This window comes from Garra rufa, chromosome 18 (genome assembly GCF_049309525.1).
Source record: "Garra rufa chromosome 18, GarRuf1.0, whole genome shotgun sequence".
Taxonomy (NCBI): Eukaryota; Metazoa; Chordata; class Actinopteri; order Cypriniformes; family Cyprinidae; genus Garra; species Garra rufa.
This window is the reverse complement of record NC_133378.1, coordinates 24,376,371-24,404,070: the sequence shown is the minus strand read 5'-3', so window position 1 is coordinate 24,404,070 and position 27,700 is coordinate 24,376,371. Positions and strand designations below refer to the sequence as shown.

Genomic DNA, 27,700 nt, shown 5'->3' with positions numbered 1-27,700 from the left:
TTTGAGAGCAAAGGAATGGCAACATAACCTGTACATTACCTGTTTTGTATTGTTTTTTTACCTTCTCCTCTCCAAAACTCGTTTTTTTTTTTAAATTCAGGTAATTTTATATTTTGAAAAATATTATTAAATAAAACAAAGCCGTTTGAACAGCGCTCTTCACTTATTATTTTATTTTGGTACCATGACCGCAATTACAAAACAGGCTTCTTTTTAGCGTTTATTTTACATTAATAACCAATAGAATAAAACACATTGTGTTTTAGCAGCTAATCTATTGGTGATTAATATAAAATAAAGCTAAAAACTCTGTTTTGTCAGTGTTGCATAGTCTCATATAGCCTACTGAGAAATAAAGTTTAATAAATGCAATACAATGCATCCCTTAAACAGGTGTCCTGGTTGAATTTGGGGGCGGGGCCACAAATCCGTGAGAGCAGTTTACAAACCGTGGGAACGGATTGCGAAAGTGTGCGCACGGATTATGAATTTGTGGGTACGGATTCAAAATCCGAGGGTACGGTTTACAAAATCTGAGCGCACGGATTGGAAATTCGTGGGAACGGTTTGTTAAACCGAGGGAACAGTTTAAGAATTCGTGAGTACGGTTTATAAACTGAGGGAACGAATTGCAAAACCGTCCCCACGGATTAATTATTTTTCTTCTACAGGTGACGTAAGGGGCTCCGTAGTTTGAACAGCGCTCTTCACTTATTATTTTATTTTGGTACCATGACCACACTTACAAAACAGGCTTCTTTTAAGCGTTTATTTTACATTAATAACCAATAGAATAAAACACATTGTGTTTTAGCAGCTAATCTATTGGTGATTAATATAAAATAAAGCTAAAAACTCTGTTTTGTCAGTGTTGCATAGTCTCATATAGCCTACTGAGAAATAAAGTTTAATAAATGCAAAACAATGCATCCAGCACTTAAACAGGTGTCCTGGTTGAATTTAGGGGCGGGGCCACAAATCCGTGAGAGCAGTTTACAAACTGTGGGAACGGATTACGAAAGCGTGCGCACGGATTATGAATTTGTGGGTACGGATTCAAAATCCGAAGGTACGGTTTACAAAATCTGAGCGCACGGATTGGAAATTCGTGGGTACGGTTTGTTAATCCGTGGGCACGAGTTGTTAAACCGAGGGAACAGTTTAAGAATTCGTGAGTACGGTTTATAAACTGAGGGAACGAATTGCAAAACCGTCCCCACGGATTAATTATTTTTCTTCTACAGGTGACGTAAGGGGCTCCGTACTACACAATACATCAGGGGCCACATATTTTCAACAGTGACCACACAGAGTTTAATACTACAGCTGTTTATTATTGTGTTTAACATGGAGAAGAACATCTTTAGTTTGACAATTTAATATACAACAATTTCTAATCAAAACGAATAGGTCCAAAAAAATATGTTTAATCTTTTAAACATTAAAATGGTCTTTTATGTTCTGTTTCTTTCTCAAAACTGCTTCACAGCATTGGCTGCTACAAGCCTCTGTAATAATACATATACCAGCAAGAAATGTGTCACAATATACATTACAGTATTGCTGTACTGATGTTTTGATCACAGCCCTATTTAGGGAGCCCCTTTTATAGTGATAAAAAATTTGCTAATTCTATTGTTTGAGTCCTGAACTAAACATGAATGCAATTAAAACTTAGAATAATGCATTATTTGTCTTATGAATGACATTGTTACTTGTTACGTAAGTAACTGGATGCCTACAATGAGGTGATGGACCCGAGGGGCTCTTTAATGCCTTGTTCCAGGTGCCCTTTTTATACTTTGAGCACCTGCCCCTTTAAAGGTCTCTGCACAGCCCTATCAATAAGCCATATTGGCAGCACTGAACGTAAACAATGCCACTGAACCGAACAAAACTCGCATAATTTGCTTATTATTGCTGCTAAGAATGGTCAATTATTATCACGTTTTAGGCTGTATTAATCAGTTGGCATTTGCAACATTTGCAGTACTACAGACTGGCAAAAATTACTAATCAACGAGAAGAGTGCACAAAACTGTCAGAGGAACAAAAGGTTTTTGTGGTTGGCCAAACTGACAGGGATTTCCGGGGCAAGAATCTTGACAACATTTGTGTTTGTTCTTATCATTTCTGGTCAGGTAGGTAAAATATTTGGTCAGTATCTCAATTAATGCTGCTGGTATGTATCTTTACCACCCATTAACTTTATTGCACCCTTTCCTGCTTACTAAGTCCTTCTCTTTATGATTTAGCAGCTTCCACACATTTTCCCGTGGTTTAGACTGCATAAATTAGCAGAACAACGTATTCAGTAGTATGTTAACCATGCAATCCATTCTGTTGTTTACATCCGAGTATCTCCAATATGGCCACGCATCTGGGTAACTGACCAAACCATGACATTAATGCAAACCCTTTATAATGATACAGATTTCACGGGAATTTGCATACATACCATATTTGCCTGTTTGTATTAAGTTATATCCGTTAACACAGAAAAGTAGCTCTGGCTGTAACAGCTTACAGTTAGTTGAGAATGAGAAAACTTGCTCCTGAATAGTTTACATATTTTATACACTTCTGGACACTTTTTTGTTTTACTGTTTAAAGAAGATTGCCATGGTATCTTAGGACTGTTAATTACATTTTTAGGGTGTAGGTGTGGCGCAGTGTGGCATTTTAAATTTCTTACAAAGTTTTCACATTATAAATAAAAAACAAGATTGTAAACAAGCTTTTACTTACTAAACAAGTGCTTATAGCCTTACTGTAGGCCTGCTTTGCTCTTATTCCACAGGGTACACAGAAGTACAATTGCTTGTTACAACAAAGAATGTAAAGAAAATGAAAAAAATAATATACATACTCTAACTTTCACAGCACGTATTTATATCTAAAAATTCACATGTTGAATTGAAAGTGCTTCTTAAACCCATCGATTCAAACTGTACAAAAAACACCATAAACAAAGATTTCACCCAAACTTATGTTTCACCTAAATTTGTTTGTGTTTCTGACTGTGGATACACAGTTTTCCCCTTGTTCTTTTTTCTTTTTCTTCATTCCACATGGTCAGCTGATCTAAATAAACCTTTTCCTTTCCATCCTGGTCCTCTGTTTGGAGGCGATTGCACAGGGGGTGTGATCTCTGAGGATGTAGATGTGTTTTGATCTGGGGACGACTGGCGAACGATGAGCTCCTTAAACACTGAGTGCATCATGTGATGCACTTCCTGCAAGATAGTATGGTCAAAAATACACTTTAATAGAGGGAGGCTGGAGAACTCATTAGGATTATAAATGAGCTTTAAATGTCCTGACCTTATCCACTTGTGTTGAGAATTCCTCTCCGCTTCCTCCATCGGCAGTGGATCGTCTCATTTGAGGGCTGTGAAAGTTATAAATTGACTCATTTAGTCATTATTCTGTAGATAATAATCAGAGATATTAAAATCTCTGTAAAAAGCAAACAAACAGTCCAATTACACACTCTAATGTTTTCCGCAGAGCCCCTGGAGAATTTCCTGGCTGTGCGTATTGTGGCGTGGGTATTTGTAACGAAACCTTTCCAGAAGTGGCATGACTTGGCCCGACTCCCACTTTATCACTTGTGATCTTGAGCCTAGAAAATGAATACAGACCGAATTAGTTTAGTTTAGCTAGTTACTGAGTCACTGGTCATCATTATGCAATAAGAATTAAGTTTCATTCTTTGATCATCATTATGGAGTAAGAATGGGGTTCATATAAAGTTTACTTACAGTGCCTTGCAAAAGTATTCATACCCCTTCTTTTTTTTTCACGTTTTGTTGCAGCATTATGTTAAACTGCTTTAAATTACTTTCCCCCCCCCCCCCCCACATCAATCTACATCTCATACACCATAATTACAAAGCACAAAACAGGTTTGTAACAACTTTGCAAATTTATTAGAAATAAAACACTGAAAAGATCCCGTTGCAAGTATTCATACCCTTTTCTGGGACACTCAAAATTTAGCTCAGGAGCATTCATATTGCTTCTAGATGTTACTACACTTTGAGTGGAGTTAAACTGTGGCAAATTAATTTGAATGAGTATGATTTAGAAAGGCACACCTCTCAGAAAAGGTCTAACTGCTGAAAATGCAAATCAGAGCAAAAACCAAGTCCTGAGGTCCAGATAACTGCCTGTAGAGCTCAGTGACTTGCGTTAAGGCAATGATCTAGGGAAGAGTTCAGAAAAAAAATCTGCTGCATTGAAGGTTCACAGAAGCATGTAGCCTCCATTATCCATAATGGAAGACGATTGGAACAACTAGGACTCTAGAAAATGTCTGCCAGCCCCAATCCAAGCTGACAGAGCTGAAAAGGTGAGGCAAAGAATGGTAGATAATTGCCAAATGCAGATGTGCAAAGCTTGTCACATCATACCCAAAAGGACTTGAGGCTGTAAAGGTGCTTCAACTATGTACTGAGTTAAGGGTATGAATACTTATGCAATGTACGTATTTCAGTGTTTTATTTTTAATCAGTTTGTAAAATTTGCAAATCTGGTTTTTGCTTTGTCATTATTATGGTGTATGGAGTGTAAATTGACGTGGGGGAAAAACTAATTTAAAGCAGTTTAACATAATGCTGCAACAAAACAAATTATGAAAAAAATGAAGGGGTATGAATACTTTTGCAAGGCACTGTAGATGACATGATTCTTTTTTCACATGTTAAACTAAAAACAGTACAAGCAGGTTCCATAAGTAAAAATCTAATTAATTTTCTCCACATTTCTCTATTAAGAGATTTAAAAAAAAAAAGTTTTTTTTTTTTAAAGTATATCTACCATGAGGTTGTACTAGTTCATGTCTATCCATTCAGCAGTTTACACAAAACAATCTGTGAGTGTTTTACCGTGTACTTTGCTCTGCTTTTTGCTCTTCTTCTGTCTGCTGTCTGGCATAGCTGGATTTCAAAGTTTCCTTTCCTTTCTGATCTTGGCCACCATCCATGCTAAACAACATAGAGGGAGAGGATAGAGAAGTTTTATGACACTAGTCTAGATGGTGGCTGGTCATGAGAATCACAACTTACTAGTATTTTAAATCAGTAAGCCTTCTAAATGCCTTTAAAGTGCATAACAACAAATACAAAACTAAAATTCCAAAAAAACAAACAGTGGTATAAATGGGATATAAATGCACTGATTATGGACAATCAAGCAATTTAAGGAAGTGAATTCAATAAGCAGTTTCAACCATTTGCAAAGCCCCGGCCCCTTGGTTACTACTGCCGACTCAGACAAGCTTTACAGAATCTCCCATGTGAATTTTAGTCAAATGTGCTTATATATTTATTGTATATTACACCTATGAGAGCTGTAAGTGAAGCAATGCAAAGCATTTCATCTGCCATTTTTCTGTGGTAAATATGGCTATCGAAGAAATGAAAACCTACCTTGGCACACTGATATATTTATTTGGGATGAGACCCTTTGTCCCATTCAACTCCCCTCTCCACCAGTCAGGGGAGGCTTTGCTGTGTAGGATGAGACGGTCTCCATGTTTAAAGGACAGCTCAGTTGAAGAACGCCCTATGTAGTCGAACATGGCTACTCCCTGCAGCTCTGCACATCAAAAAAGACCACAAGGAACTAGATAAAAAGTCTGTAGACAAACTTTAAGTTTATTTGGACAAGCCTAGACAGGAAGTTTAAAGTAGTTTTAAAAGCTAGAAGTATTTTTAAAATCTACACGTTTGAAGGTTTTCCATTTTAAATAGGTAAGTTTAATTTAGTCATTTTGAAAGCTAAAAACAGTTAAAACCAGCTAAAACAATTTAGCTAAAAAAAGCTAAGAACAAATTAAAAGGTTAATTGCACAAAATTTCACTAAATAAATTTTGTGAAAAACAGCTAAAAATCAGTTAAACCTAATTAAAATCGGCTACAAACAGCTAATTTAACATAAAAAAAACTGCTAAAATCAGTTAATTTAATGAAAAGCAATAACCTAATAACCAGCTACAACCAGTTAAAACCAGCTGAACATCTAAAAAACAGCTAAAACCAGCTGATTTAGGGAAAAACTGCTTAAAACCAGCTGATTTAACACAAAAAGCTAAAACCAACTCATTTTGCCAAATAAAGCTAAAAACAAGTTAAAACCAGCTGATTTAACTAAAAGCGGCTAAAACGAGTTGATTTAGGAAAAACAGCTAAAAACCAGTTAAAACTAGCAGATTTAGCACAAAAGCTAAAAACCAGCTAAACCAGTTGATTTAAAAACAAACAAACAAAAAACACTAAAACCAATTGATTTAGTGAAAAACAGCTAGTAACCAGCTACAAACTAGCAAAACAGCTTTAAAAACTGCTAAAACCAGCTGATTTAGAAAAAACAGCTAAAAACAAATAAAACCAGTTGATTTAGTAAAAAAAATCTTTAAAAAACAGCGAAAAAACATTTGAACCCAGTTAAAACCAGCTACAAACAGCTAATTTAACAAAAAAAGTTAATTTAGTGAAAACCAGCTAAAACCAGCTGATTTAGCAAAATAAAGCTAAAAACAGTTAGCTTTAACTGCTTTAACAAAAACAGCTAGAAACCAGCTAAAACCTGATGATTTTTACATAAAAGCTCAAATGAGCTACAAATAGTTAAAACCAGCTAAAAGACATCTTAAAAGCTAAAAACCAGCTAAAACTAGTTTATTTAGGAAAAAAAGCTACAAACCAGCTTAAGCCTGTGGATTTAGCACAGAAAGCTAATAACCAGCTGATTTAGCAAAGTAAAGCTTCAAAAAACACCCAGTTAAAACCAGTTGATTTAGCCAAGTAACAAACAAAAAAAAAAAAACAGCTAATTTAGTGCAAACCTGTTAAAAAACAGTTAAACCCAGTTAAAACTGGCTACACACAGCTAATTTAACTAAAAAAAAAAACAACCAGTTTAAACCAGCTGAACAGTTAAAAAACATTTAGGGAAAACAGCTTAAAAACACAGAAAGCTAAAACCAGCTAACACCAGTTTATTTAGTAAAAAAGCTAATAATCAGTTTTAACATAAAAACAGCTGAAAACCAGTTGAAACTACTTACAATTTGGCTCTGAAGAATAATAATAAGTTTAAATAGTAGATCAGTAACTTAGCTTTTTTTAAGCCAAATTAATTAGTTAGGTCTGCTAGTCCAAATGTTGATAAGCAAACCATGTCAACCTTACCGTCTTTTGCTTCTTTCATTTGAGATTGCTCTGATTCTCCATCTCCTTCCTCTGCTACAGCCTCACTGTACAAATGACAAATATCAAGTCATGTTAATTTTTTTGTATAATGCTTTTCACAAAAAGCAGCTTTACCAAAAATCATATTTGTGTTTATAATATGTTAGCACATGTTCTTAGCATATTGTATGTATGTGTGTGTGTGTGTGTGTGTGTGTGTGTGTATGTATGTACAGTACACTACAAGAACAGAGCTTAATTCTTACCAGTCGTCTTCTTCCAGTGTCATGCACTTTTCATACACTGGCCCAGGCAATTCATTCTGGCTGGGGAAGATGCTCTCGTGTTGGACAATGATGCTCTTGACCAGCAAGTTGATGCGCTGAAGCTCTCCTGCGTCGCCGTTGTTTGGCCCCCTCACCAGACTGGGACCAAAACACACTGCCAGGTTATAGGGCTGCATCATGTTCTCGTCACTGTATTGGGAGACACTGTACACACACATACAGACATTTAGATGTGGGGTTTTGTGATTGAAAAAGGCCAAAACCCAATGACATCCTGTAATACTCACTGGTGAAGGAATGCAAAAATATATCTCATGACAATGACGAGTGAGGCAGGATACGAGGAGATGACGCACTTCAGCTGCATTACCTTTTTCGCCTCGTCATCTATTTCTGTAATGGGAGGTAAAGTTAAAGATTCCATAAAATTACTTCATTTTTGCTATGTATATAAGTCGGCAAAAATAAACATTTAGAATATATGCATTTAAAATGGTCAACCAAATATTGACTTCTGGCCAATTAAAAAATCTCTAAAATAAAAATAGCTAGTATCAAATTAATAATAGCAAAATCAGAAAAAAATAGAATTATTTTTCAAAAAACAGCTAAAACTGGTTAAAACAACTGATTAAAACAGCTGATTTAACAAACAACAGCTGAAAAGCAGCTAAAACCAGTTTATTTAGCAAAAACAGCTAAAGAGAAGCTAAAACCAGTTAAAACTAGCTGATTAAACAAAAAACAGCTGAATTAACAAAAACAGCTGAAGCCAGCTGATTAAAAAACAGCTATAACAAACTGTTTTAACCAAAAAGGCAGCTTAAAACCAAATGATTTAACAAAAAAAGCTAAAAACCAGCTAAAGTTTAAACTACTTAAAACCAGCTGATTTAACAAACAACAGCTAAAAACCAGCTAAAACCAGTTATAACCAGTTAACAACAGCTGATTAAAAAAACAGCTAAAAGCAGCGGATTTAAAGGAACACTCCACTTTTTTTTGGAAATAGGCTCATTCTTCAACTCCCCCCGAGTTAATAAGTTGAGTTTTACCGTTTTGAAATCCATTCAGTCGTTCTCCTGTTCTGGCGATATCACTTTTAGCATAGCTTAGCATAGATCATTGAATCCTATCAGACAGATATAGCATCGTGTTCAAAAATGACCAACGAGTTTCAATATTTTTCCTATTTAAAACTTGACTCTTCTGTAGGTATATTGTGTACTAATACCGGCGGAAAATGTAAAGCTGCAGTTTTCTAGGCCGGTAAGATTAGGAACTACACTCCCATTCCGGCGTAATAGTCAAGGAAGTTTGCTGCCGTAATATGGCCGAAGCAGGCGCAGTAATACACAATATAAGTACACGATATAACTACAGAAGAGTGCAGTATTAAATAGGACAAATATCGAAACTCGTTGGTCATTTTTGAACGCGATGCTATATTGGTCTCATAGGATTCAATGATCTATGCTAAACTATGCTAAAAGTGATATTGCCAAACCAGGAGAATCACTGAATGGATTTCAAAACGGTAAAACTCAACTTATTAACTCAGAGGGAGTTGGAGAATGAGCCGATTTCCAAAAAAAGTGGAGTGTTCCTTTAATAAAAAAACAGGCAAAACCAGCTAAAACCGGATTTAACAAAAAATAAGTAAAAACCAGTTAAAACCAGATGATTAAAAAAAAAAAACAGCTAACACCAGTTAACACCAGCTGAATGAACATAAAACAGCTAAAAACCAACTTAAACCAGCTGATTTAAAAAAAAAAAAAAACACCAGTTAACGGCTAAAGTGCTATTAAAACCAGCTAATTTAATGAAAAAACAGGTTAAAACCAGCTGACTTATCAAAAAACAGTAAGAACCAACTAAAGTTTAAACCAGTTAAAACTATGATTTAATTAAAAACTGTAAAAAAAACGTACTCGGTTACTTTCGTAACCTCGGTTCCCTGAGATACGGGAACGAGTACTGCGTCTGTAAAGACGCTATGGGAAAAGCTCCTTTTCTCCTGAGACTGAAGCATTTCAATAACGCAGTGTAACTGCACGGCCATTGGTTCGTGCAGTGTTAAAGAAACGAACCAATGGCTCGGCAGCGGAGATGCACAAACCTATGGCGATGATTCGCGCCCGATCGCGCCAAAAGGGGCGGAGCATCTGGCTATATAAGCGAGCATTTCGCCATAGGGAACTCAGGTACTTCGACTGAAGCGACGACTGAGTCGTGCAGCTACCTAGCACGGCCAGCAACGCAGTACTCGTTCCCGTATCTCAGGGAACCGAGGTTACGAAAGTAACCGAGTACGTTCCCTTTCGATACTTTCACTCGTACTGCGTCTGTAAAGACGCTATGGGGAACCAGTACAATCCCGCCGTGCTTAAGGTAGAGGAACGACTAACATGACCCTAGCACTAAAGGGCTAATAAGGGCCAATTTGTTCGATCAGATAGCCTGATAAACATCCGTTCCAAGGAATAAGTACACTTGGAGCTCCACAGAGGCCAAGACGCACTACATATAACATACTGGTAACACATACCACTATGTGGAAAGGACCCGAGTCTGTAAGACTGGAACGTCCAAGTTATAAAATCTAGCAAATGTGGACGGTGAGGCCCAGCCTGCCGCCGCACAAATCTCTGCAATGGAAACCCCGCTAGACCACGCCCAAGACGAGGCGATGCCCCTCGTTGAATGGGCCCTTACTCCCATGGGACATTGTAGGCCCAAAGAGGAGTAAGCCAGCGTGATGGCTTCCACAATCCATTTGGATAATCTCTGTTTTGTGACCGAACACCCCTTGGTGCGGCCACCAAAACATACAAACAGCTGTTCTGACTGCCTAAAAGGGGCAGAACGCTCTATATAACATCTCAGAGCCCTGACAGGGCAGAGAGGGTTAAATCCCTGGTCTTGCTCCGTAGGAGGAAGAGCCAAAAGGGAAATAATCTGGTCTCTAAAGGGTGTAGAGAGACTTTTGGGAACATACCCATGCTTTGGCTTCAGGATGACCTTAGAGTCATTTGGCCCGAATTCCAAGCAAACGGGGCTCACAGAGAGCGCCTGTAAATCACCCATGCGTTTGACTGATGCTAATGCCAATAGCAGGGCAGTCTTCAACGTCAGGGGGCGAAGGCCTATGGACTGAAGCGGTTCGAAGGGAGGGCCCTTCAGGGCCCTCAACACTGTGGGTAAGTCCCAAGACGGAACCGTGATGGGGCGAGGGGGATTAATCCGCCTTGACCCCTTTAAGAAACGAACGACCAAGTCGTTTCTTCCCACAGATTGACCGTTTACAAGGTCATGGAATACCGCTATAGCTGCAACATAGACCTTGAGCGTGGAGGGGGATCTCCCCTTATCCAACAGCTCTTGCAAGAAGGACAATATCACAGATATGTCACATAAAATTGGGTCCGTACCGCGGGTGGAACACCAGGCGGAAAAGACAGACCACTTGAGATCGTAGAGCCGCCTCGTAGAGGGTGCTCTAGCTTGTGAAATAGTACTCAAAACCGACTCAGGGAGACTTAAAGGCTCCCGTCTAGAGCCCAAACGTGCGGCGCCCACAATTCCGGTTGGGGGTGCCAAATCGTTCTGTTCGCCTGTGTTAAGAGATCTCGTCTCAGTGGCACGGGCCATGGTGCTCTTGAGAGCAGCCTGGGAAGATCTGGAAACCAATGCTGGTTCTGCCAGAATGGAGCCACTAACAGGACTTTGAGTTTCTGTTCCCGCACTCGCCTGATGACCTGTGGCAGCAGAGCGATAGGAGGGAATGCGTATAACAGGAGATTGGGCCATTCTTGGGTCAATGCATCCTGTTCCTTTGAAAAATAAATTGGGCAGTGATGATTGTCTTTTGAGGCGAAAAGATCTACTCGCGCCCTGCCAAAGACAGCCCATATTTGCTGAACCGTGTGAGGGTGAAGCGTCCATTCGTCTGAGGAGACGTTGCTCCGAGACAACATGTCTGCTCCCTGGTTCAGTTTGCCTGGCACATGCGTCGCTCTTAGAGAGCGGAAGTGCAGCTGAGCCCATTTCAGGAGACGTTCTACCATCATAAATAGACGTCTCGACGAGAGGCCCCCTTGGTGATTTATGAAGGACACCACTGTCATGCTGTCCGAACGGACTAAGACATGGTGACCCTTCAGCGCAGGTAGAAGGGTGTGAAGGCCTAAACACACTGCTAGCATTTCCAAGCAGTTGATGTGAAGGCGACTCTCCGCTTTCGACCATAGGCCGAAAGCAGGCTGGCCGTCGCACAGCGCCCCCCAACCTAAGTTGGAGGCGTCTGTCGAGACCGCTTTCCTTCTGACCACCAAGTCCAGGGGAACGCCCTGTTCCATCCATTGAGCGCACCTCCAAGGAGCCAGGGCTGCTATACAGGCCCGATTTACCTTGATGCGCTGGCGTCCCAAACGCCACGCTTGAGGAGGAACCTTTGGTTTCAACCAGAACTGCAGGGGGCGCATCTGAAGCAGACCCAACTGAAGTACTGGAGATGCTGAGGCCATAAGGCCGAGCATCTTCTGAAAAACCTTGAGAGGGCGAAGGGCTCCTATTTTGAAGGAAGCCGCGAGCCTGCGAATGGCTTGGGCTCTCTGCGGCGCAACTGCTGCCTTCATTTGACATGAGTCGAAAACTGCTCCCAGGAACGCAATGCGTTGGCTGGGAGACAGCACGCTCTTGGCAAAATTGACCTTGAGTCCTAGGCACTCTAAGTGGCTGAGGATTAAGGCTCTGTGGTGTGTTAGCTCGCTTTCTGACTGGGCTAGGATGAGCCAGTCGTCCAGATAGTTCAGGACGCGGATTCCCATCTGTCTCAGAGGGGAAAGTGCTGCGTCCATGCACTTTGTAAACGTGCGAGGGGCTAACGACAGTCCGAACGGAAGGACTGTATATTGATATGCCACTCCCTCGAAGGCGAATCTCAAGAATTGCCTGTGATGGGGGGCGATCTGAATGTGGGAGTATGCATCCTTCAGATCTAGTGAACAAAACCAGTCCCCTTTGCGTATCTGCGTGAGGATCTGTTTTAGTGTAAGCATTCTGAACGGCCGTCTCATGAGGGCGCGATTCAGCTGTCTGAGGTCGAGGATGGGGCGTAGACCGCCATCCTTCTTTGGAACGAGGAAGTAACGGCTGTAAAAACCTGACTCGCTCTGTGTTGGGGGGACCGTTTCCACGGCGCCCTTGGCCAACAGATTCTTTACCTCCAATCGCAAGACGTGTGCGTCTTTGCTGCGAACTGAGGTGGTGATCACACCATGAAAGCGAGGAGGTCTTCGAGCGAACTGGAGTACATAGCCTCGTTCTATTATACCCAAAACCCATTTTGACACTCCGGGGATGGCTTGCCATGCCGCGGATCGTGTCGCTAGGGGCTGCAATGGTTCGCACAGCTGTATGCTGTCTGAAAGCATTGGAAGAGGAAATTTGCTCTTTTCTTGAAAATGTTTGTTTTTTATTTTTCCCGCTATCACAGCGGTTTGCTGTAAGGGCACTGATATAAAGGGCCCGTGAGTTACAGCTACATTTTTTACAAACATGAGTTCCCTTACACTCGGAACAGAACGGAGTGTAGAAGGGCTTAAAAGAGGCACTTTGGGGGCTGGTCCGGCTGCTGCGAGACTTGGCCCCTCCCTCTTCCTGCTGTTGAGATCAGGAAGACGCTGGCGGCGCCTGGTCCAGCACCACTCTTGGCCGAGGTCCCTGACGCTTAGGGAAGGGAAAGCGCTTGGCTGGGCGTGACCGAGGACGGAGCTCCGTCTGAGGCGCTGGTTGCGCAGCTGGGGGCGTGGCTTTCGCAGGCTGCTGAGTCGGCGCCGGCTTGGGGCGACTAGGAGCCGTTGCAGAGCTCGAGCGTTTGGGCAGGAAATGTCGCATAGCTTGGGACGATTTCTGCGCCGCGGTGAAGCGCTCCGCGAAACCCTCGACAGCTGGGCCGAACAGGCCGGTCGGCGAGATGGGGGAGTCAAGGAAGGCGACCTTATCCGCGTCCTTGATCTCCGTCAAGTTAAGCCACAAGTGGCGCTCCAGCACCACTAAACTGGCCATCGATCGCCCGATCGCCTGAGCCGTCATCTTCGTGGCGCGTAACGCCAAATCCGTAGCGCTACGTATCTCTCTGAGCGGGGAATCGTCCAGGTTCAACTCGTCCAGACCGCGGAGGAGCTTTGCTTGGTACACCTGGAGTACCGCCATAGAGTGAAGCGCTGAAGCTGCCTGTCCAGCAGACGAATACGCTCGTCCAGCGAGGGTAGAGGTCGTCCTGCAAGGCTTAGACGGGTGTGACGCCCTCGCCTTCCAACCGATAGCGGTGGGCGGGCAAAGGTGCGCAGCAACTGACTCGTCCAGCGGGGGCAGCTTCTCGTAGCCCTTTTCCTCAGCGCCATCGACCGTGGTGAGGGCAGCAGAAGAGGAAGTATGAAGGCGGGCGGAGTATGGAGCACGCCAGGACTTAGAGATTTCGTCGTGGACTTCGGGGAAGAATGGTGAAGCTCGCTGACGAGGGGCCTGGCGGCGCCCCGGCAGAAACCATTCGTCCAACCGGCTCCTAGAGGGCTCCTCGGGAGGAGACCATTGAAGATCCAGCTCCTCAACAGCTTTAGATAGGACGCGGAACAGTTCGGCGTCCATACCGGCGCTGGCGGCGCTGGATTGCGCAGACGGCAAGGGGGCGGGGTCATGGGAAGAGCCCGACAACTCCTCTGCGTCAGATGCGGCCAATGACATGCTGTCATCCTCGCATTCACTTCCTCCGAAGGAGACCAGATCGCTCGCAGCCGCAGAGGGACGCTGGTCAGGATGCAGGAAGAGAACTGGCGATTCCTCTCCATGTGGTGAAGGCGAGGCACGCGGGGTCTGAGCCGGCGTGAGCTCGCCTGTCACCACGCTCTTAGATCTCTTGCCCCGCTGCTTCTTCCTAGCAGGCTCTTGCGAGGAAGTAAGCGGGAGGGCGCGAGAAGCGGCGTCGCTCTCTGAAAAGAAAGCTAGCCGCGAGCGGAGGGAAGTGAGACTCATATTCCCGCAGTGGGAACATTCCGTCTCATTGAGCGCAGCCTCAGCGTGGGCGTGACCCAGGCACGAGACGCACTCAGCGTGAGTGTCAGCGGCGTGCAGAGGGGCTCTGCACGAGCGACAAAAACGCCGTGGCATTTGGAACAACGCCGTAGAAATTTGCTCTTAATTTGCTCTTTTAGATGTTCGCCGGATAGCAGCAGGGAATCAGCTCCGGAGCGTCAATCCGCCGAGCAGTGAAGATCCGCTGCGAGGCTCGTCAACGGCGAAGAAGAGGCTTGCTTGAGCGAAGTCTGCGTAGTCAGTCTCTGCGAAGATCAGAAGTCGTCGCTGAAGAAGAAGGATCTGAGTTCCCTATGGCGAAATGCTCGCTTATATAGCCAGATGCTCCGCCCCTTTTGGCGCGATCGGGCGCGAATCATCGCCATAGGTTTGTGCATCTCCGCTGCCGAGCCATTGGTTCGTTTCTTTAACACTGCACGAACCAATGGCCGTGCAGTTACACTGCGTTATTGAAATGCTTCAGTCTCAGGAGAAAAGGAGCTTTTCCCATAGCGTCTTTACAGACGCAGTACGAGTGAAAGTATCGAAAGGGAAACAGTTGTTAACAACAGCTGATTAAAAAACAGCTAAAACCCAGTTAACAAATTGTTTTTCACAAAAACAGCTAAAGAGCAGCTAAAACCAATTAAAACCAGCTAATTTAACAAAAACGGTAAGAACCAACTAAAGTTTAAACCAGTTAAAACTATATGATTTACCCTAAAAACTGCAAAAATTTGATTCAATTAGATTAGATAAAAACAGCTCAAACCAGCTGGTTGAACAAAAAACAGGTAAAAAAACCCCCCAGCAGATTTAACAAAAAAACTGGTAAAAACCAGCTAACCAGTTAATTTAGAAAAAACTGCTAAAGAGCAACAAAAATAGATAAAAAGAAAACCCAGCTAAAACCAGTTAAAAGCTGAATGAACAAAAAAGAACCAGCAGTTAACACCATTTTTTAACAAAAAGCCTAAAGAGCCGTTAAAACCTGCTAATTTAAAACAGGGGGAAAAATGCTAAAACCAGCTGATTTAACAAAAAACAGTTTAAACCAGTTTATTTACTGAAAAACAGCTAAGAGCAGCTAAAACCTGTTAAACCCAGATAATTTAACAAATAACAGTTAAAAACCAGCTAAAACTAGTTGATTTTGGAAAAAAAACCCGCTACAAACCAGCAAAATTTATTTGATACAATATACACATATTTAGAAAAATATAAGTAGCAGTACTTATAATAAAAATAAATATAAAATACAACTAGAAATATATGTTCACAATATATTTTTGGCCATTTCTTAAAAGTTATATTTAAAAATATATCCGAACGTGTATATACTTTCAGTATTGAAAAGAAGGAATGATTTATATGTTTCTTAATGTAATAGTAGACAAGAACAGTTATTATTTGTGACATCATAAATGTTTTTACTGTCATTTTTGATCAATCTAATGCATCCTTGCCAAATAAAAAAGTATTAATTTCTTAACAAACAAACAAACAAAAAACAGTTATGTCCACCAAAAGCAATTTTGCTGGATTTTTAATCAGGCTACTGACAAACTAAAAACGAGGCCTTCAATATGTCCTGCCCAAACTTCCTGTTTAAACAGAAAATCTTATCACAGGAAAGAAAACATACACACAGTCAGCATACAAGCACATAATAGTGTAGTAAAGTGCTCTTACGCCCACATTCCATCAGCTGCTCATAACTGTCCTCAGGAAAGAGAGGTTTCTCTAGTCCTCGAAAATAAAGTTTCAGCACTCCAGCCACAGAGTCCATGTCACACCCCCCATCAGCAAGCGGGTCATCGCCTACAGATAAAAACACAAGAATCACAGCCTATTACTAATACTCAGAGAAAGGGAGGAGAATATCGTCACCCAATGCACATACCTTTCTCAAACGCATCCTTATACTGATTCACCACCATCTGAGATCCAGGCACTCTGAACAATCCCTCATGATGTAAACCTTACCAGAGAAAAAAACAGGGAGTAAATTAGAAAACCAGTGATTAAGATGGAAAGAATGGTAGAAAGAGGCATTATCTACCGACTCTACAGATTTACCATTGAGGTTGATGAAGCGAATGCAGCTCTCCACCACTGCAGGAATGAGCTGTCCTGATGCCTAATAGGGAGGAAACACTGTGAGTCAGTTGCCTTGAACTGTTTGAGTGAATCCAGAACACTTTTTGAATCAGATAAATTTACTTGGATGTATGAAAGTAGATCCCCATTGAAAAGCTTCTGGCTGATCTGGGTACTGGGGTTACTCTTTTTATGACGCACAGATCTTTTGGAGCGTGTTCTAAATAAACAGATGTTTAATTAGAGTCATCACTAACAATAAAAGCAAGACTTTTTGCTCTTGCTACCCCAGTAAAATGGTTTCTCAAATATTTTTGCATTACAAAATATATCTATTTTTAAGTCTTAATTTCCTTACCTGGAATGATTACTGTCAACACTTTCAGCTGATATAAGAAAAAGAACCAGAAGAACAATATTGAAGGAATAATTTCACTTGTTGTCTTTGCTTTACAACAATTTCAGTAAAAATTGGAGACATTATTCTACCTTTCTGAATGGCAACCTTTAGCAGGTCATGTTTGGCCTCCAGTTTTGATATTAAAGAGCTGTTACATAGATGGTCTCTGACTTTCTGCAATGTAAAATATAGAAAATGTCAAACAAAAATAGCAATAGAGATTATAATAAAAATATACTACTATTACTGACTATTTAAAGGTGAGGTCAAAAGTTTACATACACCTTGCAGAATCTGCAAAACGTTAATTGTTTTACCAAAATAAGCAGGATCATACAAAATGTATGTTATTTTTTAATTTATTACTATCCTCAAAAAGGTATTTCACATAAAATATGTTGATAAAGTCCACAAGAGAAAATAATAGTTGTATTTATAAAAACTACCCTGTTCAAAAGTTTACATATACTTGATACTACAACACTGTGTTATTACTTGAAGGATCTACAGCTGTTTTTTTTTTAGGGATAGTTGTTCATGAGTCCCTTGTTTGTCCTGAACAGTTAAACTGCCCACTCTCCTTAAAAACAAATCCTTCAGGTCCCACAAATTCTTTGGCTTTTCAGCATTTTTGTGTATTTGAACCCTTTCCAACAATGACTGTATGATTTTGAGATCCATCTTTTCCCACTGAGGACAACTGAGGGACTCATATGCAACTACTGATGCTTCAGAAGGAAACACAATGCATTAATAGCAGGAGTGTGAAAACTTTTGAACAGAATGAAGATGTGTACATTTTTCTTATTTTGCCAAAATATACATTTTTTTCCTTTTTGTACGGCCCTTCAGAAGCTACAGAAGACACTTACATGTTTCCCAAAAGACAAAAAACAACTGTATTTTATATTTTTACATTTACAATGTAATCAATATTCTATTTATTAAAGCCAAGCATAAATCTCATAATTTTTTAATAGTTAACTTTGTACTACTTTTGAATTTTTCAGATCATCAGTCATTAAAGCTTGGTAAATACTGGTCACAGACATGGAAATTTTCTTTCAATTTCACCATGCTGATTACTCTTTGAAAAACTCCCACAGTTCATGTTTTATGCCATATTAAGTTTTATTTTAAACTAACAGAGTGGTTATATCTAAGTATGTGAGTTGTTAACTTATTTTTTTTACATTAGTCTTACCTGTAATGCCATTATATTGCTCATTCAGACTGATTTGCAAATGTGGAACGCACACAAACAAAACAGCTGGATTTATCGCAAAAACCAATCACAGTCAATCATAACCAGTCATATTCAATCATATCATGATGGAGGCACTGCCTCCACTCACGTAACTAGATGATAATGATAGGTTACCGAGAAATACAAACTCTCAGTGTCCGGAAGGCTGGCTCTACGCTTCAGCTGATGTGTCTTACTGACTGATACATCACCCTCTGATGATGATGGGCTGCTGGGAAAGTCTGGGGCAGATCCAAAGGTGTCTTCAACAATACCATCCAGCATGGAAGACTGAGCTGACTGAAGTAATCTGCCAGACTGCAATAAATTTGATGTATATTCATGTTTAGACAAACCAGAAAGAGAACTAAAGAGAACACAAAAGTACAGTATTTATTTATCCAAAAACACTATATTGCCTGTTCTAATGAACAGGTTTGACTACCTTAGTAATTTACATGAGAAAAAAATTTAATGTTTAAGAATATAATGATATTTTAAGGAATTGTTTGCTTCTAATTTTATGGCAACAGTTTGGACAGGACTCTTTTTTTATTCTATCATGACAATGCCTCTGTGTATTAGGCAAGAAATGTTTGATTTAGTCAGTGTGAAAGAACTTGACTGGTCTGCAGTAAGCCAAGTCCTGCTTCCAACTGAACACCTCTGGTGTGACTTTAAATGCAAACCTTGTGCCAAAACCTCATCACCGAACACCAGTGACTTGTACATATGGGTACATTCATTTTAGACACTTCCAAAACTGACTGAATCAATCATTTATTTTATAAACCTTGTCTTATACACATAGGCTTTGTCATGTTAAAACAGAAAAGGATCCTGTCCAAACTGTTGCTAGATTAAAATTAGAAGCACACAATTTACTAGAATATCATTATATGCTTAAACATTAAGATGTGTACTTATGGAAATTCCTAAAGTAGTCAAACCTGTTCAGTAGGAGGGGGTGTCCCAATAATTTTGGGAATATAGTGTATCTCTACATCTAGCTATGTGATGCTATAGGGTTTGTGTACCTCCTCAACCTCCATGGTGACTGAAGACAGCCTGGACTGCAGCTGATGAAAACGGGTCACCAGCTCGCCCATCATCTCACACTTCGCTGACACCTCAACCACCTGGAAGAGAATACATACATATTCTCAGTATTCACAGTAAGGAAAAAAAAAATATTCGGTCCCCTGCTGATTGTCTATGTTTGCCCACTGACAAAGAAATGATCAGTCTATAATTTTAATGGTAGGTTTATTTTAACAGTGAGAGACAGAATAACAACAACAAAAGAAATCCAGAAAAACACATTTCAAGAAAGTTTTAAATTGATTTGCATTTTAATGAGTGAAATAAGTATTTGATCACCTATCAATCAGCAAGATTTCTGGCTCCCAGGTGTCTTTTATACAGATAACAAAATGAGATGTCTTCAAGGGAGTGCTCCTAATCTCAGCTTGTTACCTGTATAAAAGACACCTGTCCACAGAATCAATCAATCAGATTCCAAACTCTCCACCATGGCCAAGATAAAAGAGTTGTCCAAGGATGTCAGGGACAAGATTCTAGACCTAAACAAGGCTGAAATGGGCTAAAAGACTGTCGCCAAGCATCTTGGTGAGAAGGTGACAGTTGGTGCGATCATTTGCAAATGAAAGAAACACCAAGTAACTGTCAATCTCCCTCGGACTGCGGCTTCATGCAAGATCTCACCTCGTGGAGTTTCAATGATCATGAGAACGGTGAGGAATCAGCCCAGAATTACTCGGGAGGACCTTGTCAATAATCTCAAGGCAGCTGGAATCACAGTCACCAAGAAAACAATTGGTAACACACTACACCGTGAAGGACTAAAATCCTGCAGCGCCCACAAGGTCCTCCTGCTCAAGAAAGCACATGTTCAAGCCCGTCTGAAGTTTGCAAGTGAACATCTGATTCAGAGGAGAACTGGGTGAAAATTTTGTCATCAGATGAGACCAAAATCGAGCTCTTTGGCATCAACTCAACTCACTATGTTTGGTGGAGTGGGAATGCTGCCTATGACCCCAAGAACACCATCCCTACCGTCAAACATGGAGGTGGAAACATTATGCTTTGGAAGTGTTTTTCTGCTAGGGGGAAAGGACAACTGCACCACATCAAAGGGATGATGGACAGGGCTATGTACCATCAAACCTTCCCCCAGCCAGGGCATTAAAATGGGTCGTGGATGGGTATTCCAGCATGACAATGATAAAACACATGGCCAAGGCAACAAAGGAGTGGCTCAAGAAGAAGCACATTAAGGTCCTGGAGTGGCCTAGCCAGTCTCCAGACCTTAATCTCATAGAAAATCTGTGAAGAGATCTGAAGGTTCGAGTTGCCAAATGTCAGCCTCGAAACTTTAATGACTTGGAGAGGATCTGCAAAGAGGTGTGGGACAAAATCCCTCCTGAGATGTGTGCAAACCTGGTGGCCAACTACAAGAAACATCTGACATCTGTAATTGCCAAAAAGGATTTTGCCGCCAAGTCCTAAGTCATGTTTTGTGAAGGGGTCAAATACCTATTTCACTCAATAAAATGCAAATCACTATCTAACTTTTTTTTTAAATGTGATTTTTTTTGTTATTAACTGTTCAAATAAATCTACCATTAAAATTATAGACTGATAATTTCTTTCAATCAGGCAGTACCTGGTCGCCTTCATAGGGTTGGTACTGAAAGCGGAGTGGCAGGCAAAAGGCAGAGATGTTGGCCTGCATGAGAGCGTCTCTGTCCTGGTTCTGGCTCAGTTCTGACAAAGCTGTGTCCAGCTGCTGCATCCCAGCGCTCAAGTTCTGTTGGGCCCATTGGCGACTAGCCAGGTAAAAATGGCCCACCTTGGATATGGATTGGTGGTAACTCAGGTCGCAGCACTGAGAGGACATGAAATGAGAGGTTGAGTTAAACCTACTCAATATTGAAACCTGATTATATAGAAGGAATATAATGAACTTACATCTATGAGAGCTGAGAGATCCTGAAGATAGTATTTGTTCATGCATGCATTTGCTGCAGCCAAGTTGAGCAGGTAGTCATTGCGTGCTTTTGTGCACTTTAGCTGAATCTCCTGAACTTTACTTTGCCTCTGTGCACACATAAAGAGATGAGATGTAACCTCAGATTTTACTGGAACAATCCACACACACTCAGTGAGTCATACGTCAAATCACACTAGGTGGCCACAATAACCAACCGCTGTGATCTATAGTCTGCCAGTCACTTGCCCTACATCACTCTGCACGGTGGAGGCTGCAGCTCAAGTTCATGCAGGCAAAACACTGTGACATTCTGTTGCTGCCTTGATTTTGTCACCAGGCAGATTTTTTTGTGTGTGTGGCATAACCTTATTTATTTGTCTTTAAAAAACAAACAAAAAAAACTTTATAAACTACCCAACATTTTTGTTTGCTTATATATATATATATATATATATATGCACCACCAGTCAAAAGTTATATATACTACCAGTCAAAAGTTAACGTTTTTTTAACTCTCTTTTTTAAGTCTCTTCTGCTCAGCAAACCTGCATTTATTAGATACAAAGTACAGCAAAAACAGTATTTTAAAAAATATATTTTTACTATTTAAAATAACTGTGTTCTATTTGAATACATTTTAAAATGTAATTTATTCCTTTGATCAAACCTCAATTTTCAGCATCATTGCTTTTCATTTGTTGTTCAAGAAACACTAGTTTTTATGATTATTATTATCATCATCAATAATAAACAGTTAAGTTTAGGACATTTTTTCAGGATTCTGATGAATAGTAAGATCCAAAGATCAGCATTTGTCTGAAATTAAAAAAGATTGTGTAACATTTTACACTATAACGTTTAAAAGCTTGGAGTCAGTATAATTGTTATTTTATTTTATTTACAAATAATTATATTCATTAAAAATGCTGTCTATCTGAACTTTCTATTTATCAAAGAAACCTCAAAAAATATATTCAGCTGTTTTCAACATAATAATAATAATGAATGAGCAGCAAATCAAAATATTAGAATGATTATTGAAGGATCATGTGACTGGAGTAATGACGCAAAAAAATCAGCTTGGAAATCACAGGAATAAATTACATTTTAAAATAAATAAATTACAGTTTTTGCTGTACCTTGGATCTAACAAATAGAGGATTGGTGAGCAGTAGAGATGTCTTTAAGAAACAAAACGTTGTACTTTTCAAAAAGTTTGACTGGTAGTGTATGTGGGGAAATGGTTAAAAGTGGAAATTCTCTCTTTTTTATTTTGGGAATCAACATTATGCCACAAGTGCTACCGATTCGAGTATAACTTGTATTATTTGTAATCCTTAAATATATCTAAATTACAACCATTTAATTCACAACTATTTCATAGTTTTGATATTAAAGGGGAGATATACTTTCTCTATTTGTCTTTCCATCTTTTTAGATGCACTTTGCTTTTGCTTTTCCTCCAGTCTGACTGCTTCCTTTAGTTTGCCTTCTGCAGACAGGAACTCGGTGTAGTATTGGTAATATGTCTTCAAGGCCTGTTTTTAATGAAAATAGGAATGAGATCTGCAGTGACATTTAACAAACCATTAACTGTTAATGCAAACAAACATAATTTCAGAAAGAAAAACGTGGCTCGACAAGAGAAATAAAGGGTTAATCTCACTGTAAGAAGTTCTGCAGTGACTTTCAGAAGTCCATCCTGTAACTGGGTGCAAATGTCTCTGCTCTGAAAAACATAAATAATAAGAAACAAAAAGATAAATGATCATTTTAGCAACTGTGTATTGCATTGTCTAGCGAGTGGCAGGTGACTGTGCCAAAGGTGCTGTATATGTCTGTGCACGGTCTGCAAAGTGTCAGTGCAAAGGAAGCCACATGTACATACGTGGGTATGTTTGCTCCTTCAAGTCAAATAATGTGTGGGTGTTTCATTGTGCAAATGTGGAAGGATGTGAAAATGTGTTTGAGTGGGTGTGTACCCGTTTGGCCAGGCGTTGGGCATGTTCAACACAGTGTGAAAGCTGCTGAGGCAGAGTGTTGCTGTAGCTGTCACTCAAGAAACTGTGATCTCTGCTCTCCTGACGTGTTTGCGTCAACAACACCTGCCAGCAGTTAACCACAGACTGATGGCTGGGCTCTTTCCTGAGGGGGACAGGAACAGAGAATTGAGTTACCAAGTTCCTGGTAAGTAACAGATACAAAACCATATATTTCTAGCCAGGTTTGCCTAAAAAAAAAAAAAAATGCAGTCAAACCAAAAGTATTCAGACACCTTCAACATTTCTCACATTATCAGTTTATTTTTCCTAGTTTAGCAAATTGTAATAAAATAAACAAGTAGTCAGAGTTTAACTGTGTCAGAATGAATTTATCTTGATAATGTCAGATAACTTTGATAGAAAGATATGTAATGGATTACGGTCAACCAAAAATTCAGACAACTGTTAGAATGACAATACTATCAACTACCAACTATCAATAATTTGTTGACCAGTTACCAAGCAATGTTTAATTTTGTTCAGTCTGTGATGTAAAAAGGTTGCATTAGCAATTAAAGAAAAACACTTAAGCAAAACATGGTCAGGTCATAGTTTCTGAATAATTTTTGGTCCCAAATTTGTATCAGTTTTACTGTTAGTCCACTCTATGAAGTTTTTTTTGGTATAATATGTCATGTTTACTTTATTTTGCTCTCCTCACTTACAGAAATGATCTGTAGTGTCCTGCACCCACTAGTAAAAATTATTAACAACTCTTTTGTCTGAATAGTTTTAGGTTTCATTATATACATTACTATTTAAAATTTGGGGTCAGTACAATTTTTTTTTCTTTATTTACTTTTTTAAAAGAAATTAATACTTTTATTGAGAAAGAATGCATTGAATTGATTAAAAGTGACAATAAAGTCATTAAGGTTTCTATTTCAAATACATGCTAAAGTAATGGTTGGACATAATCACTGGAATAAAGTGCATTTTAAAATATATTAAACTTGAAAACAGTTACTTTAAAGGTGCCATAGAATGCATTGATACAATATTTTAAATTGTTCTCTGATATTTACATAGAAGGTATATATATGGCTTAGGTAAGGGCAAAATTCTCCGGAAACGGTCCATTTGCAACCCTAGGATTTGTCCTTAGAATGAAATGGTCTGTTATTACCTTATTTGGAAGGTTCATAAATAATAATGATGAGCTCTGCTCTGTTTAACTGTTTCACAGAGCGGCTCGTTTTAGTAGCTCGCACAGCAGGAAGGAAACACATAAAGGAAAATACATATTTTAATCACAGGTGTGATTGAGGATGGTGTTTAAGACTCACGGTATGTCATGTCCATGCACAAAACTGTTATTATTCAACTATGCCAAGGCAAATACAGTTTTCCATTTTATGGCACCTTTAATTATAATAATAATAATAATAATAATAATAATAATAATTCACAATATTACAAATGTTACTCTATTTCTAAAAAAACAAATAAACACAGCCTTGGTGAACATACAAGACTTCTACAAAACGTTTTGTAACACTTTACAGTAATTTGTTAACATTGGCTAATGCATTAACCAACACTACCAATAAGCAACACAATTGTTACAGTATTGCTTAATCTTAATATAAATGCAACCATTTTTATCGCAGTTCATGTTAATTCAGATACATTTATATTAAATATTAATTAAATTGATTTTAATAATGTATTAATAATCTATAATGTATTTAATAATGTAATTAACTAAGATTGATAAATACTTATTGTTAATGTTACCTAATGTAAGCTAATGTTTACAAATTTAAACTTATTGTAAAGTGTTACCAAACTATCTAGCTGACCCAAAACTTTTGTTTGGTAGTATATATATATATAGAATTTTATATAGAATATATTATTGTGTCATTTTTGCTTGGAAAAAATTGTGACTCTCTTTCTTTAAAATAATTGGCTCTTACAGGGTTTTTAAGGGTATAGCACAAAAGTCATTTAAATGTTAAATGGATAGTTCACCAAATTTATAAAATTCTGTCATTATTTTCTCACCCTCATGTCATTCTAAAGCCATAAGACCTTCGTTCATCTTTGGAACACAAATTAAGATATTTTTGATGAAATCTGAGAGCTTTCTGACCCTACATAGTCGTGGTACTGTTGAACATGCAGCAAAGACTGACAAGAAAGAAAAGAAATTGTTGAATAAAGTTGTTATTTTTGTTTTCTTTGCGCACAAAAAGTACTTTTGTAGCTTCATGAAATTAAGGTTGAACCACTGATATCGCATGGAGTATTTGATCAATGTCCTTACTACCTTTCTGGGCCTTGAATGTGTCTATTGCATTGCAGGGTCAGAAAGCTCTTGGATTTCATCAAAAATATCTAAATTTGTGTTTCAAAGATATATGAAGGTCTTCAGGTTTGAAACAACATGAGTGTGAGTAATTAATGACAGAGTTTAAAATTTTGGGTGAACTAGCCCTTTTTCTTGCATTAATGGCATTTATTTTAACGCATATTTCTATTCTCACTTCTTGGTTCTGGAGGAGAATCTGTCACACAGTTTGTCCAGTGAGCGGGCGTACTCCCCCTCAATTTCGCCTCGTCTGCGCAAATAATCGATCAGATCTTGGAACACCTGAGTCTTCTGCTCCACCTGACCGTCAAATATCCTCAACTGATCCGCCAGCTGCAAACGCACCTCTAGTGGAGAGAAACAGAGACAGAGCAATTTTTATGTTTCATTTGACAAGTTTTAAACAACAATTAACTAGAACATGCTGGCTTCACAAAGTTTAACAAGACGGATAAATAGATAACATTAATTTACATAAATAATGACAAATATTTGCATTTATAAATCTTAGTTCATGTTAATTTCAACATTTAACAACATTGTTGTGTCTGTTAATATTACCCAATGTACCTGAGCTAACATGAACTAAGTATGAACAGTTGCATTTTTATTAACTAACTTTAAAAGGATAGTTCACCCAAAAATTAAAATTCTGTCATTATTTCCTCACCATCATGTCGTTCCAAACCGTAAGACCTTCGTCCATCTTTGTAACATAAATTAAGATATTTTTGATGAAATCCGACAGCTTTCTGACCCTCTGTGGACAGCAAGGGTCCTACCACAGTCAAGACCCAGAAACGTAGTAAGGATGTGGTTAAACTAGTTAATGTGACATCAGTGGCTCAACCGTAATTTTACCAAGCTATGTGTGCAAAGCTTACGCGCTTTCCTCTGCATTTAAACAATGATTGAGTGTGGTGCTATTGACACGTTTGCGCCATGCTTTGTTTATGTTCAGAGGATAGCACACACATGTGTCGGTATACTCTCCAAAATGGCGCTAGGGTGACACAGAGGAGAAGACTTGTTGAAAAAAGTTGTTATTTTTGTTTTTTAGCGCACAAAAAGTATTCTCATAGCTTCATAAAGTTACGGTTGAACCACTGACGTCACATGGACTATTTTCACAATGTCCTTACTACCTTTCTGAACCTTAATTGTAGGACACTTGCTGTCTATGGAGGGTCAGAGAGTTCTCAGATTTCTTAAAATATCTTAATTTGTGTCCTGAAGAAGACCGAAGGTCTTTTGAGTTTTGAACAGCATGAGGGTGAGTAATAAATGGCAGAATTTTCATTTTTGGATAAATAAATTAATTAATTAACAAAGATTTATAAATTGGTTATCTGTGGTCTCCAAAGCACATTCAAAACTTGGAAAGGAACTTATCAGCAAATTTATTTTCATGGGAAAGGAATCAGTTTGGGTTTCCATTGCTCAGAAATCTTAAACCGTGTTTAATGTTAAGACGTCCGTTACCTTTAATCTGTGTATCATAGTCCGCTGTCCCCACTCTGTCCCTCCTCAGTTTGACATGGGATGACATTGTAGCTCCAACTAGATGAATGAACAAATGTTATGTAGAAGTTTAAAGAATATACTTGAAAAAGATTGCCACTTGCTTTTAATTTTTACCCGTTTTGACCCATCTATATGACAGACAGAAATGAAGAACATGTACACTACCAGTCAAATGTTTTTGAACAGTAAGATTTGTAATGTTTTTTAAAGTAGTCTCTCCTGCTCACCAAGCCTGCATTTATTTGATCCAAAGCACAGAAAAAACAGTAACATTTTGAAACTGTTTTACCATTTAAAATAACTGTTTTGTAATTTGTAACGTAATTTATTCCTGTGATCAAAGCTAAATATTTAGCATCATTACTCCAGTCTTCAGTATCACATGATCCTTCAGAAATCATTCTAATATGCTGATTTGCTGTTCAAGAAACATTTTTATTATTATTAATATTTAAAATTCAGGATTCTTTGATGAATAGAAAGATCCAAAGATCAGCATT

The 27,700-nt window shown here is 39.1% G+C and overlaps 2 protein-coding genes across 2 annotated transcripts in view; both read right to left on the bottom strand.

Moving 5' to 3' along the window:
- Positions 1-1,336: 1,336 nt before the first annotated feature.
- arhgap4a (Rho GTPase activating protein 4a) lies at positions 1,337-27,232 on the bottom strand. The gene is made up of 23 exons (XM_073822889.1): positions 27,159-27,232; positions 25,852-26,023; positions 23,303-23,465; positions 22,987-23,049; positions 22,730-22,858; positions 21,299-21,427; positions 20,994-21,215; positions 19,345-19,446; positions 18,443-18,625; positions 17,151-17,235; positions 17,020-17,047; positions 16,785-16,881; positions 16,641-16,701; positions 16,465-16,542; positions 16,254-16,382; positions 7,772-7,877; positions 7,464-7,688; positions 7,198-7,262; positions 5,433-5,601; positions 4,890-4,988; positions 3,494-3,625; positions 3,325-3,391; positions 1,337-3,236 (listed from the first exon to the last, which is right to left on the bottom strand). Exons 1-23 carry the CDS (start codon positions 27,223-27,225, stop codon positions 3,063-3,065), a joined length of 2,745 nt encoding a protein of 914 aa, XP_073678990.1. The 5' UTR covers positions 27,226-27,232; the 3' UTR covers positions 1,337-3,062.
- Positions 27,233-27,310: 78 nt separating this feature from the next.
- The window catches only part of casp9 (caspase 9, apoptosis-related cysteine peptidase), a 9,506-nt gene continuing 9,116 nt past the window's right edge, over positions 27,311-27,700 (bottom strand). The window contains exon 10 of the mRNA XM_073822690.1: positions 27,311-27,328. Within this exon, the coding sequence (XP_073678791.1) occupies positions 27,311-27,328 (18 nt within the window). The remainder of the gene's footprint in view (positions 27,329-27,700) is intronic.

Coding starts and splice junctions, on each gene's coding strand:
- arhgap4a (XM_073822889.1), bottom strand. CDS start 27,225: ATGTCATCCCATGTCAAACTGAGGAGGGACAGAGTGGGGACAGCGGAC. Junction 23,050..23,302: donor CCCAACGCCTGGCCAAACGG/GTACACACCCAC, acceptor TATGTTTTTCAG/AGCAGAGACATTTGCACCCA. Junction 3,626..4,889: donor AAAGCAGAGCAAAGTACACG/GTAAAACACTCA, acceptor TTCATTTTCTAG/GCTCAAGATCACAAGTGATA.